Source organism: Molossus molossus, unplaced genomic scaffold, assembly GCF_014108415.1.
Source record: "Molossus molossus isolate mMolMol1 unplaced genomic scaffold, mMolMol1.p scaffold_m16_p_7, whole genome shotgun sequence".
Taxonomy (NCBI): domain Eukaryota; kingdom Metazoa; phylum Chordata; class Mammalia; order Chiroptera; family Molossidae; genus Molossus; species Molossus molossus.
The window spans coordinates 22,933,646-22,949,426 of NW_023425401.1; the positions used below are offsets into that span (position 1 = coordinate 22,933,646).

General features: G+C 36.2%; 1 protein-coding gene across 1 annotated transcript in view; it reads left to right on the forward strand.

The window, feature by feature from the left end:
* The window catches only part of AGMO (alkylglycerol monooxygenase), a 316,708-nt gene that overhangs the window by 112,569 nt on the left and 188,358 nt on the right, over positions 1-15,781 (forward strand). The window contains exon 4 of the mRNA XM_036247253.1: positions 7,540-7,643. Within this exon, the coding sequence (XP_036103146.1) occupies positions 7,540-7,643 (104 nt within the window). The remainder of the gene's footprint in view (positions 1-7,539; positions 7,644-15,781) is intronic.

The following is a 15,781-nucleotide window of genomic DNA, read 5'->3' on the forward strand; positions in this document are numbered from 1 at the left end:
GGGAGGACGCGATACCGCGTTTACCTACCCGCCATCTTGACCGGAAGTCCAATAACATTCTTATAAATACAGTTTTAATTTTAGCACTTGTTCAGATAACTCAATAATAAGCATTACATTATTTATTGCTTTTGCATTATATAGAACCAGATGTTTTTGTTTGTTTGTTTGTTTGTTTTTTATCCTCACCCGAGGACATTTTTTCATTTTTTGTTCAAATAGAGTGGGAGGGAGAGAGAGAGAGAAACATCGATGTGAAAGGGACACATCGAGTGGCTGCCACCGCACAACCAACCAGGGCTGGGGACAAACTGCAACCGAGGTATGTGCCCTTAGCGGGAACCGAACCCGGGTCTCTCCGGACCGCAGGCCGACGCTCTAACCGCTGAACCAAACTGGCCAGGGGTAGAACCAGATGTTTTGATAGAGAAGATAATATAATTTTTTTTAATCCTCACCCAAGGATATTTTTTCCATTGATATTTTTATAGAGAGTGGAAGGGTGGGAGAGAAGTGGGGAGAGAGAGAGAGAGAAAAACATCGATGTGAAAGAGACACATGGATTGGTTGCCCCCGCACGAGCGCACCTAGGGCCGGGGATCGATCCTGTAACCCAGGTATGTGCCCTTGACCAGGAATCAAACCCATGACCCTTTGGTCCATAGACCAATGTTCCAACCACTGAGCAACACCAGCCAGGGCAAGATGATGTAATTTGTTACAGGTATTTTTGCTTCATGCTGAAAAACTATACCAATTTACTTTCTTTACATTTTGAAAGAATATAAACATAAATGAAGAACACTCATTTTAAAATTCTGCAGACTAGAATTTAAAATCTTCCTTTTGAATATAAATGGAAAATGAATTAAATGTATGATTCCTAGAGAGATGAGAGGGACGACCTAGTATCTGTGACAATTTCAGAGCGATCACTTGTTGTCTTCCCTAGAGATGACTTTATGTTTATATGTTGCCAAACATCCACTTAAAAAGGGTAAATTGTGGCCTGGCCGGTATGACTCAGAGGACTGAGCATCATCCCATGGACTGAGAGTTCCAATTTGATTCCCAGTCAGGGCACATGCCCAGTTTTCAGGCTGATCCCCAGTGGGGGGCGTGCAGGAGGCAGCTGATTGATGTTTCTCTCTCACATCTATGCTTCTATCTCTCTCTCCCTTCCTCTCTCTAAAAAATAATATATATATATGTATATATATATATATACATATATATATGTATTTCTTTTTTTTGAAGTAGAAGTTTTGGGGGAGGATGGTTGTGGAACTGGGTGAAAAAGGTGAAAGGATTGAGAAGTACAAATTTGTGGTTACAAAACAGTCACAGGGATGTAAATTATGGCACAGGGAATATAGTCAATAATATGGTAATAATGCCAGGTGGATACTGGAAATATCAGAGGGAACACTTTGTGATGTATATGATTATCTAACCCCTATGCTGTACACCTAAAACAAATACAGAACAATATTAATGCAAACTGTAATTTAAAAATATTTTAAAGTGAAAATTTTGGTTAATCCTTCAGATTGCTGGTTTCTATGATGCTGAACATCTGGATATTTGCAAAATGTGATGAACAAAAACATGAAGATCCAGCCAACATATCAATTATATTCTCATTGATTTAACATTTTTAGTTAAATTTAGTAATGTGTGTTTTAATATTAAATGGGCAAAGAGCAGATGAGAAAAAAATACAGCAATGAGTATCAGTCTCTACTGGTTGCATGAATTAGCAATGTCTTCAATTTTATCATCACACTTTCATTTGCTGCTATAGGAAGTGAGTAAAATTGTGATGACAAAATTGACAACATGGCTAATTTATTGAAAGAGTAGAGAATAGAAAAATAATTGAGGGTATATTCAATGTTATTCACATTTTCCAGTTAGACTTTAGTTTGATAGCTTGACTATGTTACTAATTTTTTATTTGCTTAATTCAACCTTCTTGAAGTCATTTTTTAATCATACCTATCTGTTAGAAAAAGATGGAACAAACTTTTAAAGGATTCACATATCTGGTATCTTCAAATTCAAAGTGACCATTGTTTTCAATCAAAGATTTTCAATCAAAGTCCAGTGTTTTACAGTGTTGGATTTCTTGTAAAAGACAATAAGGCACTTGTTCCAATTCAAGGGGTTTAGCAGAATCATTTAATAGGGTGTGTTGAGCTTCTTAATGTCTTTTACTTATTGGAAGTTACCAAATTTGTGCCATCTGAGAATACTTGGACCCTGTCACATATATTTCTAAAGGGGGAAATGTCCAGTTAGGAAATAAATAAGTTATAGAGAAGTAAAGCACAGGGAATATAGCCAATAATATTGTAATAACTCTGCATGGTGACTGACGGTAACTAGACTTATTGTGGGGATCATTTTGTGATGTGTATATATATGGAATCACCATGTACACCTAAAACTCTAGGATATTGTATGTCAGTTACATATCAATAAAATATCCAAGAGAGCAGTAAAGGCATCAAACATCACTGTGGAGAGAGAAAATAATAAGCATTCTCTCTTTAAATGAAATTCTTTTTCCTTTCCCCTTTTAATTTCATTTTTATTATTTATAAAATTAAAAATATGAACTAAAGGACTCTACAGTTCTCATGTTCCACAGTCACTACACAATATGCTAAATGTTGCCTAAGGTGTTTCTAACATGCCTCTCTCGGTGCCAAGCATCACTATCATTTTGCAAATATGCCTGTAATATTTTTTCCTTTATAACTTGAGGATTTTCCAAATTCTGAGTGAATGCAGAATCATCACCCCAAAGATGCCTCAAAACGTCCTTGCTTATCCACGATTAAAAATTAAATAGCTATCATATAGTTGTAAAAGTTCCTTGCAGACCTGTGTTTATGTCTCAGGTTACTCTAAAGAGTTATTTCTCTCCATTCCATAGCTGACAAGGTATGAGACAAGAGACTTACGTGGATATATTTTAGGTACATAATATATATAGACTCTCTTAGTTTCTAAACCCTATACATTTCTCATCATTCTGAAAAAATTCTCCAAAATTGTCCATTCTTTGTTTGATACACTGAAAATATTTTTTCACAAAACTCTCATGTATACAACTTAGATTTACATAGAAATTAAAACCTTTGTTCTTCATGCAATATTGTTAAAATATGAAAAGTCAAACTGCAGACTAGGAGAAAAGGTTTGCAAATCACATATCTCATAAAGGACTTGTGTGCAGAATATGTAAAGACACCTCAAAATTCAATAATAAAAATCAACTCCTTTAACACGTGGGCACAAATTTTGAATAGGCAGTTCAAAAAAGACTTATAGATGGCAGATCAATACATGGAGAGATGATCAATTATTGCCATTAGTCACTATGGCATTGCAAATTAAAATTTCCATGTGCTACCATTTCACATCTATTAGAATGCTATAAAATAAATACATATTAATAAAAATAATAATGTCAAGTGCTTCCAGAGATGTGAAGCAAATTTAACTCTAATACACTGTTAGTGGTCATGCAAAAAGGCACACCCGTTCTGGAAATCAGTTCTTAATTAAGTAAATGTTAACATACCACCTAGCTCACTCATCTCACTTCTAGGTATTGTACCCAAGTGAAATAAAAAACATTTTCACAGAAAAATTGTATTAGAACATATTTGGATGTTTTATTTGTAACTGCCTAATAGTAGAACAACTGAGATATTCTTCAACTGCTGAATGAATATATAAAAAAAAAAAAAAAACGAAAATGGTGGTATATCCATACAAATGAAATACTACTCAACAACAAAAAAGAGCATACTACCAATAAACAGCAAAATGGAGGAATCTATAATGCGTTATTCCAAGCGAAGGAAACCAGTCACAAAAGGCTAAATACTGTAAAGTTCATTTATATAGCATTCTCAAAAAGGCAAAACTATAGGAAAGAAACCAAATCAGTGGACACCAGTACTGAGAATGAGGTTGAGGGTGATTGACCACTGTATTAATTGTCTACTGCTTTGTAACATACGAGTGGCTTCTCAAGTTTCTGTGAGTCAGAAATCTGGATACAGCTTATGTGAGTGCTTCTGGCTCAAGGGCTTTCATGAGGTTGTAGCTGAGCAGTTAAGCTGTCTGCTGACTGCAGTGTTATCTGAAGGCTAAGCTGGGGGAGTTTCTGCTTCCAAATTCTCTTACATGGTTGTTGGCAGGATTCAGTGGCACGTGGAATTTGGACTAAGGAGTTTAGTTTCTTGCTAGCTGGTTAATTTGGGCCACTTCTAGTTCCCTGCCATACATGTATCTGTAAAGGGCAGCTCACAACATGGTCCCTGACTTTCCTCAGACAAAGTTTATGAGAATGTAAGAGAAAGCATCCAAGATATCAAGACATAAGCCACTGTCTTTTTACAACATTATACCAAGAGTGTCATTCCATTGGCTTTGCCAAAATTAGATTCACTGGGTGGGGGTCATTAAATCCAGCTCACATTCAAGGGGAAGGATTAAGTAGAAGATGAACACCAACAGATAGGAATTATTGGGGACCATCTTAGAGGCTGTTTCCCATAGGCAGCCCTCTGAGCCCCAGTGATTTATATTTCTCCCACATTCAAAACATATTCACTTCTTCCAAGGCCCTGAAAGTTTCATCTCATTACATTGTCAGTTCAAAGTCCAGAATCTTATCATCTAAACAGGGAGCAATGTTAGAGTCAGTCAGTCAAAATGGACTGGGGAACTTTTGTGGTTAATCAAAACTGTCTTGTATCTTGATTGTAACAGTGATTACACAGCTATCTTTGTTTGGTAAAAACTCACAGAAGTAAATACTAAAAGGTAAGGATTTCATTATATGTACATTATACCTTACTTAAAAAGAAATAGAAAAAATTAAACACAAGAATATAACAGACACATGAATACACATAATATATTAAATTTTAGCCAAACAAATTGAATGATTTGGTCAATGTATTAATAAAATATGTTTCTACACATCTACATTTTGACGTTGGAAAGCAGTATCATTGTTTCTAATTATGTCATTGAAAAGCCATAATAATATACCACATGCTTGTATAATCAATAATTTGCTTATAGAAAAAGAAAATTGTTATGGCCTACAACTTATAATTATATTAGGGAAGATAAACATATTTACAAATGCACTATTCACTTTTTCTGTTTTTATTTACAAAAGCATTATTGTAATAAATTTCCATAAGCTACATTTTATAACCATTTTTATTTACTTCAAGTAAGCTGAATAGAGACTGAAAAAAATTCCCATATTCTTGTTTTCTCTTGTTCTGCAAAATGACAGAGGTAAGGCCGTAAGATCCAGTTACTGTACCCTGTTTATACAGCTGTACTTCATTGAATGAAGGCTTGTGTTACACACAGTTTGTGATAGGAAGTAAATGCTTTTAAAACAACCAAAGAGACAGGTCTTTGACCTCCACCTTTGTGGATTCTTTGTTCCACCATTTAGCTTCTGTAGAGGTTATAAGGAAGTATTTTTAATAAATCTTATCACCCTCTAATTTAACCTCATCTGATTAGTTTATCCCCTTGTGAACTTATAACATGGATTCATTATGATGAATTTTTTAAACAAACTCTGAAAGGGCCAACAGAATGGACAATGATTTTATTTGTAATGAAGTTTGTAGTCATGGGTTCTGAAATGTTCCAGAATGGGTGAGTTTTAGAGAGAAAATCGTGTTATATTGCTTCAGGGGCTCACTCTGTAAAAAGTTTTAAAAGACTTAGGAGATTCATCAAATTTATTACCTCTTAATAAACTTTCACATAACATCTGAAGTTATCAAGTGCCACAGGATTCTTTGTATATCTCTTATTTGTAGCTCTATAGGCTGGTCAATAAATCAGAGACTTGGCTTCTAGGTTATTTCAAGGCTTATGCCTGGGAAGTTAGGGGTCATTATGGTGAAGTAGTTTTTATGTGTGTAAGAAGAATTTTCTTAATCGCTTGGGTAAAAATACGGGGTTATTACTATATGTAATTAAAATGTCAACCCATCAGGATCCAAGTTACATATAAACTGATGGTTTATAAAAATATTTGCAAATACATGACTTGACTATAAATGACTTGTGATAGGGCTATTGATTCATAATCCTGTTCATAATGTTCTTATTCTCACAGAATCAAGTCCTTCTAATATCTCCGAGCTATTGTTTGTTTACCAAAACTGTTCTGCAACTTTTGTTTGGTAACTCCCTATTCAGGTTGTCCAGAGAGCTTTCATTTCCTAAATGAATGGCCAAGAAATCCACCCAGATTAAATATATATATGTATATATATTATATATGTGTATATATTACATATATGTCTGTAATTTTTATAAAAACCTCTAACAAATTGTTCTGCCATGTGCCATTAATTTTAACTATTAGTACATGTCAACTGCCAAGAAAAACAACCCCAAATTTTCACTCTTGGGTTCACAGTTCAGTTCCCATGAAAGGAAGCCTCACAAATTTAACTTCTAGTCCACACTGACATACAATGATTATATCACATGGTCAATTCTATCTTCAATATTTGTAGCAAAGGACTAAATCTAAGTTAGTTTAGCTAAGAACATGATCCTTAAAAAATTGAATATAATATAGTGAGGCATTTTGATCTGTAATTCTGGTAGGAAATGAAACATATGGACAGATTGAAAATGTGGGCTTGTTTTCCTCCATGATTAGGGGGTCACTATACTGGCATGTTTGTTGTAGAAAAATCAACCAACTATGTTTTTGGGGTATATATGAATTCCAACGCATTATGATGGTACTTTGTATAATATTTGATTAAAATAAACAATTTACATTTTCTTTTTTATTATGAGGACAAACAGCAATTATGTGGGACAGTTTTAGAAATGGCACAGTGTTTTGGTGAGGCATGAAAAGAACTATATGTAACTATTAGCTAATATATTTCTGTAAATAAAAATGAAACCTTAAATCCAAAGAACAGATATTATTCTGCTTTACCTCTTATTTCAATAGACAGACTTTGAGATTTCTTACAACACCATCAGGAAATAATATTATGTAATATCTTATTCCAAAATTTATGCAGCAATTTCCCCCATCAGAGTATTCTTCTTTAATTAGAAATGTGTTATCACATACTGAAAAATCATCACTATTCATTGACTATATTGTTACAACATTACCAGTTAGCTTTTATGATCTGTCATGTTGTAATATGTTAGCAAAGTGTACATTTTGGAAGTCATTTCAGTTTGCTGGAGGCATTTAATTATATAATATACACTATACATCTTTATTGGCTATGTTTCAATTTTTTATTTGTTTATAATTTATACCCTCCTTGCTTCCAAAAGTGATTTGAGGCAGCTTATTTTAATTATAATTATATTGGCTAGCTTTTTTAGAGATGTTCCAGATTTTCTTCCTCACTCAACAGAGTAGCATGCATAACTGAGAATGGAAGTTGCTTTGTTCTTATTCTCATGGCTCGTTTCAAATTATGTGTTTTGCAGAGGTTAATATTATGTGGGCTGCACACCAAACACACCACAGTTCTGAAGACTATAACTTATCCACAGCACTGAGACAATCTGTCTTCCAAATATATACTTCCTGGGTAAGTTGTATGAAATTGAATAAATGTGATAACATAATTCATTTTTAAAACGTCTCAGCTGTTTCTGTTTCCTATGAGTAAACTAATAAGGTGTTTGTGCTAAAATCCTTCTTTTTCCTCTGTAAGTACAGACACTAAAATGAAGCAAGTGGTGCTTTCCAATGATAGTCTTTTATTTAACCAAAAACAAAAACAAAAACTCACCCTGAGGTATATAACAAGGTGAGAAAGTGGCTATTTTTTATTTACTGTCAATTAATGGAAGTGATGGACAGCAGTGTATCTCAAGTCAAATATATGCAAACAAAGATTTTATTAGAAACTTTTTTTTTTAATCCTCACCCGATGACATTTTTGCATTTATCTTCAGATAGAGCAGGAGGGAAAAAGGGAGAAAGAAAGAGAGAGAAACATCGATGCGAGAGTGACACATCGACTGGTTACCACCCACAAGACCTCAACCGGGGCTGTGGACGAACTGCAACCGAGGTACATGCCCTTAGCGGGAACCGAACCCAGGACTCCCTGGTCCGTGGGCCGATGCTCTAACCGCTGAGCCAAGCCGGCCAGTGCTATTAGAAACTTTTAAAAGCAGTTTTAAAAATACTTTCCCATTTCTGAATGCCCAAGGCAAATCTACGTAAACCTGTTGCTTTTTATCTTCGTATTACAGCAATGAGTGTGATGCTCAACTAAAAGTTTGGCTCTACAATATTTTCACACGAGAAAAATGGCAAGACTAAAGAATACCACAAATAGCCTCTGGTTTGGAGCTTCTTCTGATTCTCTGGGCAAACTGATCTGCTTGGTAACAGCCCTCATCCTGGATTGTCTCTTTTACTCTTTTTAACCATTTAAAATGCTGCTGCTAGAATACATACTGAGCCAGAAAGTCAGACCTTTCCATGCGTACATGCATTCCCCAATAAGCTATTTGCTAACTACAAATTATAATGACCTAACATTTGTATGGCTCTTTCTAGTTTGCAAGGTACTTCTCTTAGATGCCATTTATCGAGTACTTTCCATGTGCCGGACAATCTTCTAAGACCTCTTTATGTATTAATTCATTTAATAGTCACAACAACTTTAAGATACAGATACTACAACTCTCGTTTCTAAACGATGGAACTGAGTTTATAGGTTAGTCACAAAACTAGTAATGGGAGGAGTCGAACTTGAACTCATTAAACCTGGCTGCAGGGTCCCAGATCCTAAGCTGTACATTACGTCCTCTTCTACGAGCCTCTGTACGTAGAAGGGAAGTGTTTTTTGCTTATCTCACTGGATCCTCACAAATAGGCCCATGCCTCACTGGATCAAGTGTTACTAGTGTCAGGGACTGAAGATCAGTGAGGTCCATTCTACCGCTAGTAAGTAATAAGTCTCCACATGAGAAAACAGATGCCTCATAGCCGACAGAAAAATACACTGATTGGCATGTGTTCCAACTCAAGCAGTGGAATAGGCAAAACAAATCTGTAAGGCAAGATGATACTAATACAGCCCCTGAAATCAATATGAAGAGAAATCCCCCCTGCTCCCAACACTATTCACCTGTGTGATGGCTTGTATTGATTTCCTAGGGCTGCCTAACAAAGTGTCACAAACGGGGCTGCTTATGACAGAAATGGATTGGCTCCCAGTTCTGAAGGCCAACAGTCTGAAATCAAAGTATTGGCAGGACCATGGTCCCGCTGAGGTCTCTAGGGAAGCTGCTGTTCTAGTCCCTCTCCTAGGTTCCGATGTTCCTAGGCCTTGGGGAGCATAGCTCCAGTCTTCATCTGTCTGTCTCCCTGTTCTGTGCCCAAGTTTCTCTGGATTTTATAAGGACACCAGTCACACTGGATAAGGAGCCCACCCTACTCCATTAATACCGCATCGTAACTAATTATATCCGCAATGACTCTACTTCCACGTAAGGCCACATTCTGAGGGGTTAGAGGACACGATTGTGAGGTTTTAAGGGATAGAATGTCAACACATGCATTTCTGGGGCACACAGCTTTATCCATAGCACAGCTCTAAGTAGTATGGTTGAAAATGGAAGAAAATTCAACCTACTTCATTGCTGCATAGCTCCAGATGGTCTAGGCTTCCAAAGAATGGCGTGAAGAATAGGCTCCTAATGGGAAGAAGGGATACTGCCTACCCTTCCTTCTGAGAAGCAGTGGCACTAATACAAAATTGTATTATCCTGTACAAAATTGGCTGAACATCAGACTGATTAAAGTAATCATCTCAAAAATCCTTATTCTCTCTTGATTTATAGATTTCTCTTTGCATGAGGATAACTCAAGCCTCTGGTAGTTGCATTTGGGGGCAGAGAGCCCCCGTGGGAGGATACAGCTGTATTTCACGTTGCTCTAGGGAACTCATGCCATTAGTGAATCAATCATCGGAGGAATCAGCAAAGGAATAATTTGATCAGAGCATCATAGCTTTCAGAACTCAAAGAAATCTTGGCTATATTTAAACCATCCATGCTGAAGGCTACAAGAGAACCTCAGAGGAACCCACTACAGTGTACAGTATTGGACATTGCTGGGTGGACCTGAGTTTGGACATTTCACCTCCAGTTTATGTTCCTCTTTATCCTGGTTTCATGTGTGTCTTCCCCACTATTTAGTCAACACATCCAAAGTCAGAGATTAGAGAAGATCTAAGTGGAATACAGCTTCGCACCTCTTTATTGCAGGAATAAATTCCCTTTGCACATCACTGAGGAGGGGGGTGGATTCTGAGGACTTACAGTGCAGGAAATGAAGGTCTAGATTGTAAATCAGCCTGTATTCTTTTCCCGGATTTGTAGGTCTGTTTGAAGGTAACATCGATGGCTTAAGGGTCTGTGATAGTTAATAGTCTGTGTTAGGTCTTTCTGGACATTAAAATCAAAGAGCCATAATCAGGTCTCTATTTTCTTTGACTCTTTTGTAAGATTATTTTTTCATCAACACTGCTACACACGGCATGTAATTTGGTAGTTACTAAGGTAACAGTGCATGTTAGAACACATAAAAAGTGGGTCATGGCATTGAAGATAAAATCGATTTGTGAAATGAAAAGCAAATTTAAGCTCAGAGGTCTTTTCCTTGACAGGGCTATGAAAATGAGGGTGGCAACCCTGTCCTTTACAGAGGTAAAAGATAAGAATTCAACTTTTAAGAACTCCTAAACATATTCTTTGCGTTTTTAGTCCGTTTTAAGCTCAGAATTAATATTACTCATCCAAAAAGAGCTGCAATGTTAAGTGAGTTACTATTGTAAGGGAGGCTTATTTATTGGTTCTGCATGCTACTTCAATCTTCTGTTACACATCTTAATTAATATAATGCCTTAAACATGAGAGTCTCTCCACTTTGCAAATAATAAAATATGTCTAGACCCATGGATAGTATGTAATGAATAACAGTGTAGGGATTAACATTTTGTTTTCTGCCAACTTTATAATAAAATACCTGAATGCTGCCGTTGGCTATTGAAAACATAGCTACAGAAGTGCTTGAAAAATAAAAGAATGGGAAATGTCAAAGGATTACAGGAGCCAACTTGAAAGAGCTTCCAATGGCTGAAATCTGGAACAACTTGAACAGCAAAATCTATAACATACTGCGGAGTTATACACCAAAGTATGAAATAAATAACTTTGAAATTGGTCCGTACTGATATAGATAAATGATTGGATAAATAAATAAATGGGAGACACATTCCTTTAAGAATTTAGAAATAATAGAGACTGTCCCCTCCTAGAAAATGGAGCTTAATGCCTACCTATCCCTGACTTTTGAGGGTGGTCTTTGCTTAGTGAGTCCTTTACTAAGAAGGAGTATGGAAAAGGGACAGAGAGTAGGGTGGGTGGGAGGGTACCTTCAGAGTGGAGAGACTTGGCAAACACAATCTCAGATCAAAGTTAACATCCTTGGAAACATCTTGTTGGTAGCATTTACCCTTATCACGTTACCCTTATCACATTGACTCAATGTGATAAGACTGTCCTCTTGATAGCATGTGCCATTTGATAACGTATGAGAATGGCCTTTCACCCCTGTCTTTGTCTCCAAAACCCTAACCCCATTCTAACCAAAGAGGACAAGTGTCAAACCCAAACTGAGGGACATTCTACAAAATACCTAACCAGTACTCCTCAAAAGTATAAAGATCTTATGCACAAGGGTCATCTGGGAAAATGTCAGAGATTGGAGGAGGCTGTAAGGTAGAAAGACTAAATGTAATGTTGTACCCTGGACGAAATCCTAAAACAGCAAAAGGACATTAGGCGAGGGAAAAAAAAATCAACTAGTGAAATCTAAATAAGGTGTGCGGTTTAGTGTCGTTTAGTTAGGGGTAATGTACCAATGTTGCTTTCTTAGTCTATATATCACAATACCTTGGTATGTCATTGTGCCCGCTGATCTCTGCCTGGAACATTTCTCCTTCACCTCTGACTGTTACGTCCTTCAAAATTCAAATCATTCCTCTCGTACAGATGCTTTTCTAACTTTTCCCAGGTGGCGTTTGTTTGTTTGTTCCACAAAACACTTGCATATCTCAATTATAGTACTTATTACATTGTATCATGCCTTTCATGCCAGCCTGTAAACTTTAAAAGAAAGGAGTCTATTTTTCATGACTGTATACCTTGTATACACCAAGTGCCTGATATAGCCCATGTTTCATAAATGTACATTTTATGAATACATGAAATAAAGGGAAATATTTGCTAAGTTAACTAGGTAAAGCTGATGTGAAACTGATACTGACACAATGCATAAAATAATTCAAGTCTGGCACTCAGTTAAATATTAAAATTTTTTTTTTCTTTATTGATTTTTAGAGAGAGAGGAAGAAAGAAGGAGAGAGAGTTAGAACCATTGATGAGAGAGAACATCTATTGGCTACCTCCTATATGCCCCCCACTGGGGACTAGGCCCACAACCTGGGCATGTGCCCTGGCCAGGAATCGAACCAGCGACCTCTTGGTGCGTGGGTCAATGCTCAATCAGTGAACCACACTGGCTGGTGTCATTTAAATATTTTTGATTTAATAGATCCTCTAAAAATCAGAGCATAGGTGAGTTATTTATCTGTTAGAATAAATATATTTTAATATATTTATCATATATGAAGCTATTGAATGAGAAATAGTAAGTTATCTGCATTCAATGACCTGAGTATTTCTCTTAAAAGTATAAGAAATTAATGATAAATGCATTTGTTTAAATAATTAGTTTTTAAATAAGTAATTTTAAGTGAGTAATTTTTTTGTAGTATGTCTCGATCATTACAATAGTTTTGTTTCCTAGTTTGAAATAATAACAAACGTAGCAAAACATGTTTAAATTATATTAACAATCTAACAAGAGGTAAATTTTAATCACCATCAGAGAAACAAAATATAGTTGTAACATCAATTAATGAAAATCTTTATTAAAGCCTTTATTACTGTAAATTAGAGAATATGTAAATATATAATATTTTAGCATAATTTTCTTTATTTATTATTTTTATTGTTAAAAGTATTACAGAGGTCCCTCTTTTTTCCCATGACCCCCTTCTTCCTGCTTCCACCCCCCTGCTTTATTATTATAAATTAGAGAATATCCAAATATATAATAATATTTTTAGCATAATTTTAAAAATGTTCGTTGCATTTAGAAACTGTAGTTAGCAATTCACTAATAACAAAGAAGCCTGGATCACAGCTGTAGCCTAGTTATGAACCAGCTTGGCCACTCTAAATCAATCAATGTTCAGTCCCAGCGATTTTGTACATGAAATGGGACTATTAACATTTGCTCTGCTTTGTCATATTGTTATTTTGAAGATCGCCCTAAACAATGAGTGTGGAAATTCTTAAAACTATATCAAGTATGATTCACATGTATAATATTGTTTTTATATTACACAAAAGACTGCAGAGGAACATTTAGTGGAATCTCAGATATTTTGATTACATCATACTTCCTGCCAAACTACACAGGCAGGCACAATTTTTCAACATGCAGGAGTTTCAGTTATATAAAGACAAATGTGAACAAATAAAGACACACGCAACTAACAACTTTGATGTAATGTAGTCAAATGCACTGGGGATAAAATTCTCATAACTCTTATGTCACAGAAGAAAAGCATGCCTTGAGCCCCCATGAAGTAAAGAAACTAATCTTCTCTCAGGACCTTGTCTCAGAACTCCAAGGCCTTTTCCTCCCAGAACCACCATTCAAAAACAGCTGATAAGACAAATTTTATGTCCACATATTAAATAAATAAGGCCTCTGCCAGTTTAAGTCTTGACCAGTTTCAAAGCCCTGATTCTAGCATGCACCTTGAAGGTGGAATTATTCTGTAGCTTACAGAAAAATTTTTCAAGAATTTTTTGAAATTTGCTAAAAATTAAATTTTTGTCTGATTTTCAAGGTTTTTCTTTACATAAATCTGATAGTTATTTGTGATCCTTATAAAGAAGGATAAATAAGGAGAATCAGTGTGAAGAACTTTATATAAAACAACATTATCTCATTTTTACTTTTATTTTATTTTTTTTAATCCTCACCCGAGGACATTTTTTCCGTTTTTTATTCAGATAGAGTGGGAGGGCGGGAGGGAGGGAGGGAGGGGGAGAGAGAGAGAGAGAAACATCGACGTGAAGGGACACATCGAGTGGCTGCCACCCGCACGACCAACCAGGGCCGGGGACAAACTGCAACCGAGGTACGTGCCCTTAACGGGAACCGAACCCGGGTCTCTCAGGACCGCAGGCTGATGCTCTAACCGCTGAGCCAAACCGGCCAGGCTCATTTTTACTTTGAAACAATGTACAACTGGCTAAAGTATTCAACTCTTTTTACCTGTTCTTGTTCTTATTTTGAGAAGTAAATCCAGTCATGATGGCAGAGGTTGGGGATATAATGAGAAGACATGAGCTTCTGCTCTTCGGGCGATTGCCTCCCTTGGAGAGATTCAAGCGCCAACAGCCTTGTAGTACAAGTTGTTAAGGTTTCCGTGAGAAGAGTCTGTTCTGATTACCAAGAAAAGAATCACGGTAGAAATGATGCTTGACCTCCATCTGTAAGAAGAGTACAATTTTGTCATGGATGAAGTTGTATAGGAAACAATATTGTAGAAGGAGCATGTATGTGAAAACACAAAATAGAAAAAAAAATATGATAAATTTAGAGAATGACAAATAAGATATGTGGCATGTGTATTCGTTTTCTGGGGCATTTGTTTTCTGGGGCTGTCATGACCAAGTTTCAAAAACTGGGTGACAGCAGAAATTTATTTTCTCACAGTTCTGGAGGCTGGAAATCTGAGATTCCGGTGTCAACAGGATTGGTTCCTTCTGGGGCCTGTGAGGAAGAATTAGTTCCATGCTCTCTCCTGGCTTTTGGGAGTGTGCTGGCAATTTTTGGTTTCTCTGGCTTATAGACTCATCGCCCCAATCTCTGCCTTTATCTTCACACAGCTTTCTTCTTGTCTGCATGTCTGTCTCTGTGTCCAAATTTCCCATTTTTATAAAGAAACCAATTATTGGATTAAAACCCACCCTAATTATTTCATTTTAACTTGATTACCTCCAAAAAATTCTGTTTCCAGATAAGGTCACATTCTGAGGCACTGGGAGTCTAGGACCTCATATTCGTTCTTGGGGGACATAGTTCAATGCACAACAGTGTGAGTATGGCTAGAATGTAGGATGTATGAGAAGGCAGAATGGGGAAAAGAGGAAATGAATACATCCATAGACATGGGAGCAGAGAGATGGGCCTAGATATGTAAAGATAAGTTCTTTCTAAGTAGAAACAAAAGCACTTATTCCAAATGTACAATTCAAGATGTGTTTTAAGACTAGAGATCAGTACTCTCTATCAGCAACCAGAGGATTTGGATCTGTGTCACTACTAAACACAGACTTAAGGAATCCAGGACAATGCACTTGGTTGTACCATCTTTAGTTTCTCAATTCCAAAGAAAAATGATTGTCTCTAAAGTAATATATAAAAACAACAATCACAGAAGTGCAGATATTAGTAAAGTTAAACTACTTTCTTCAGATAAAACACACATGAACCCTGGAGCTCAGTTTTTTGTGTGTTTTTTTTAAAGTAATTATTCACTTCAACCGTTTTGCTTTACAG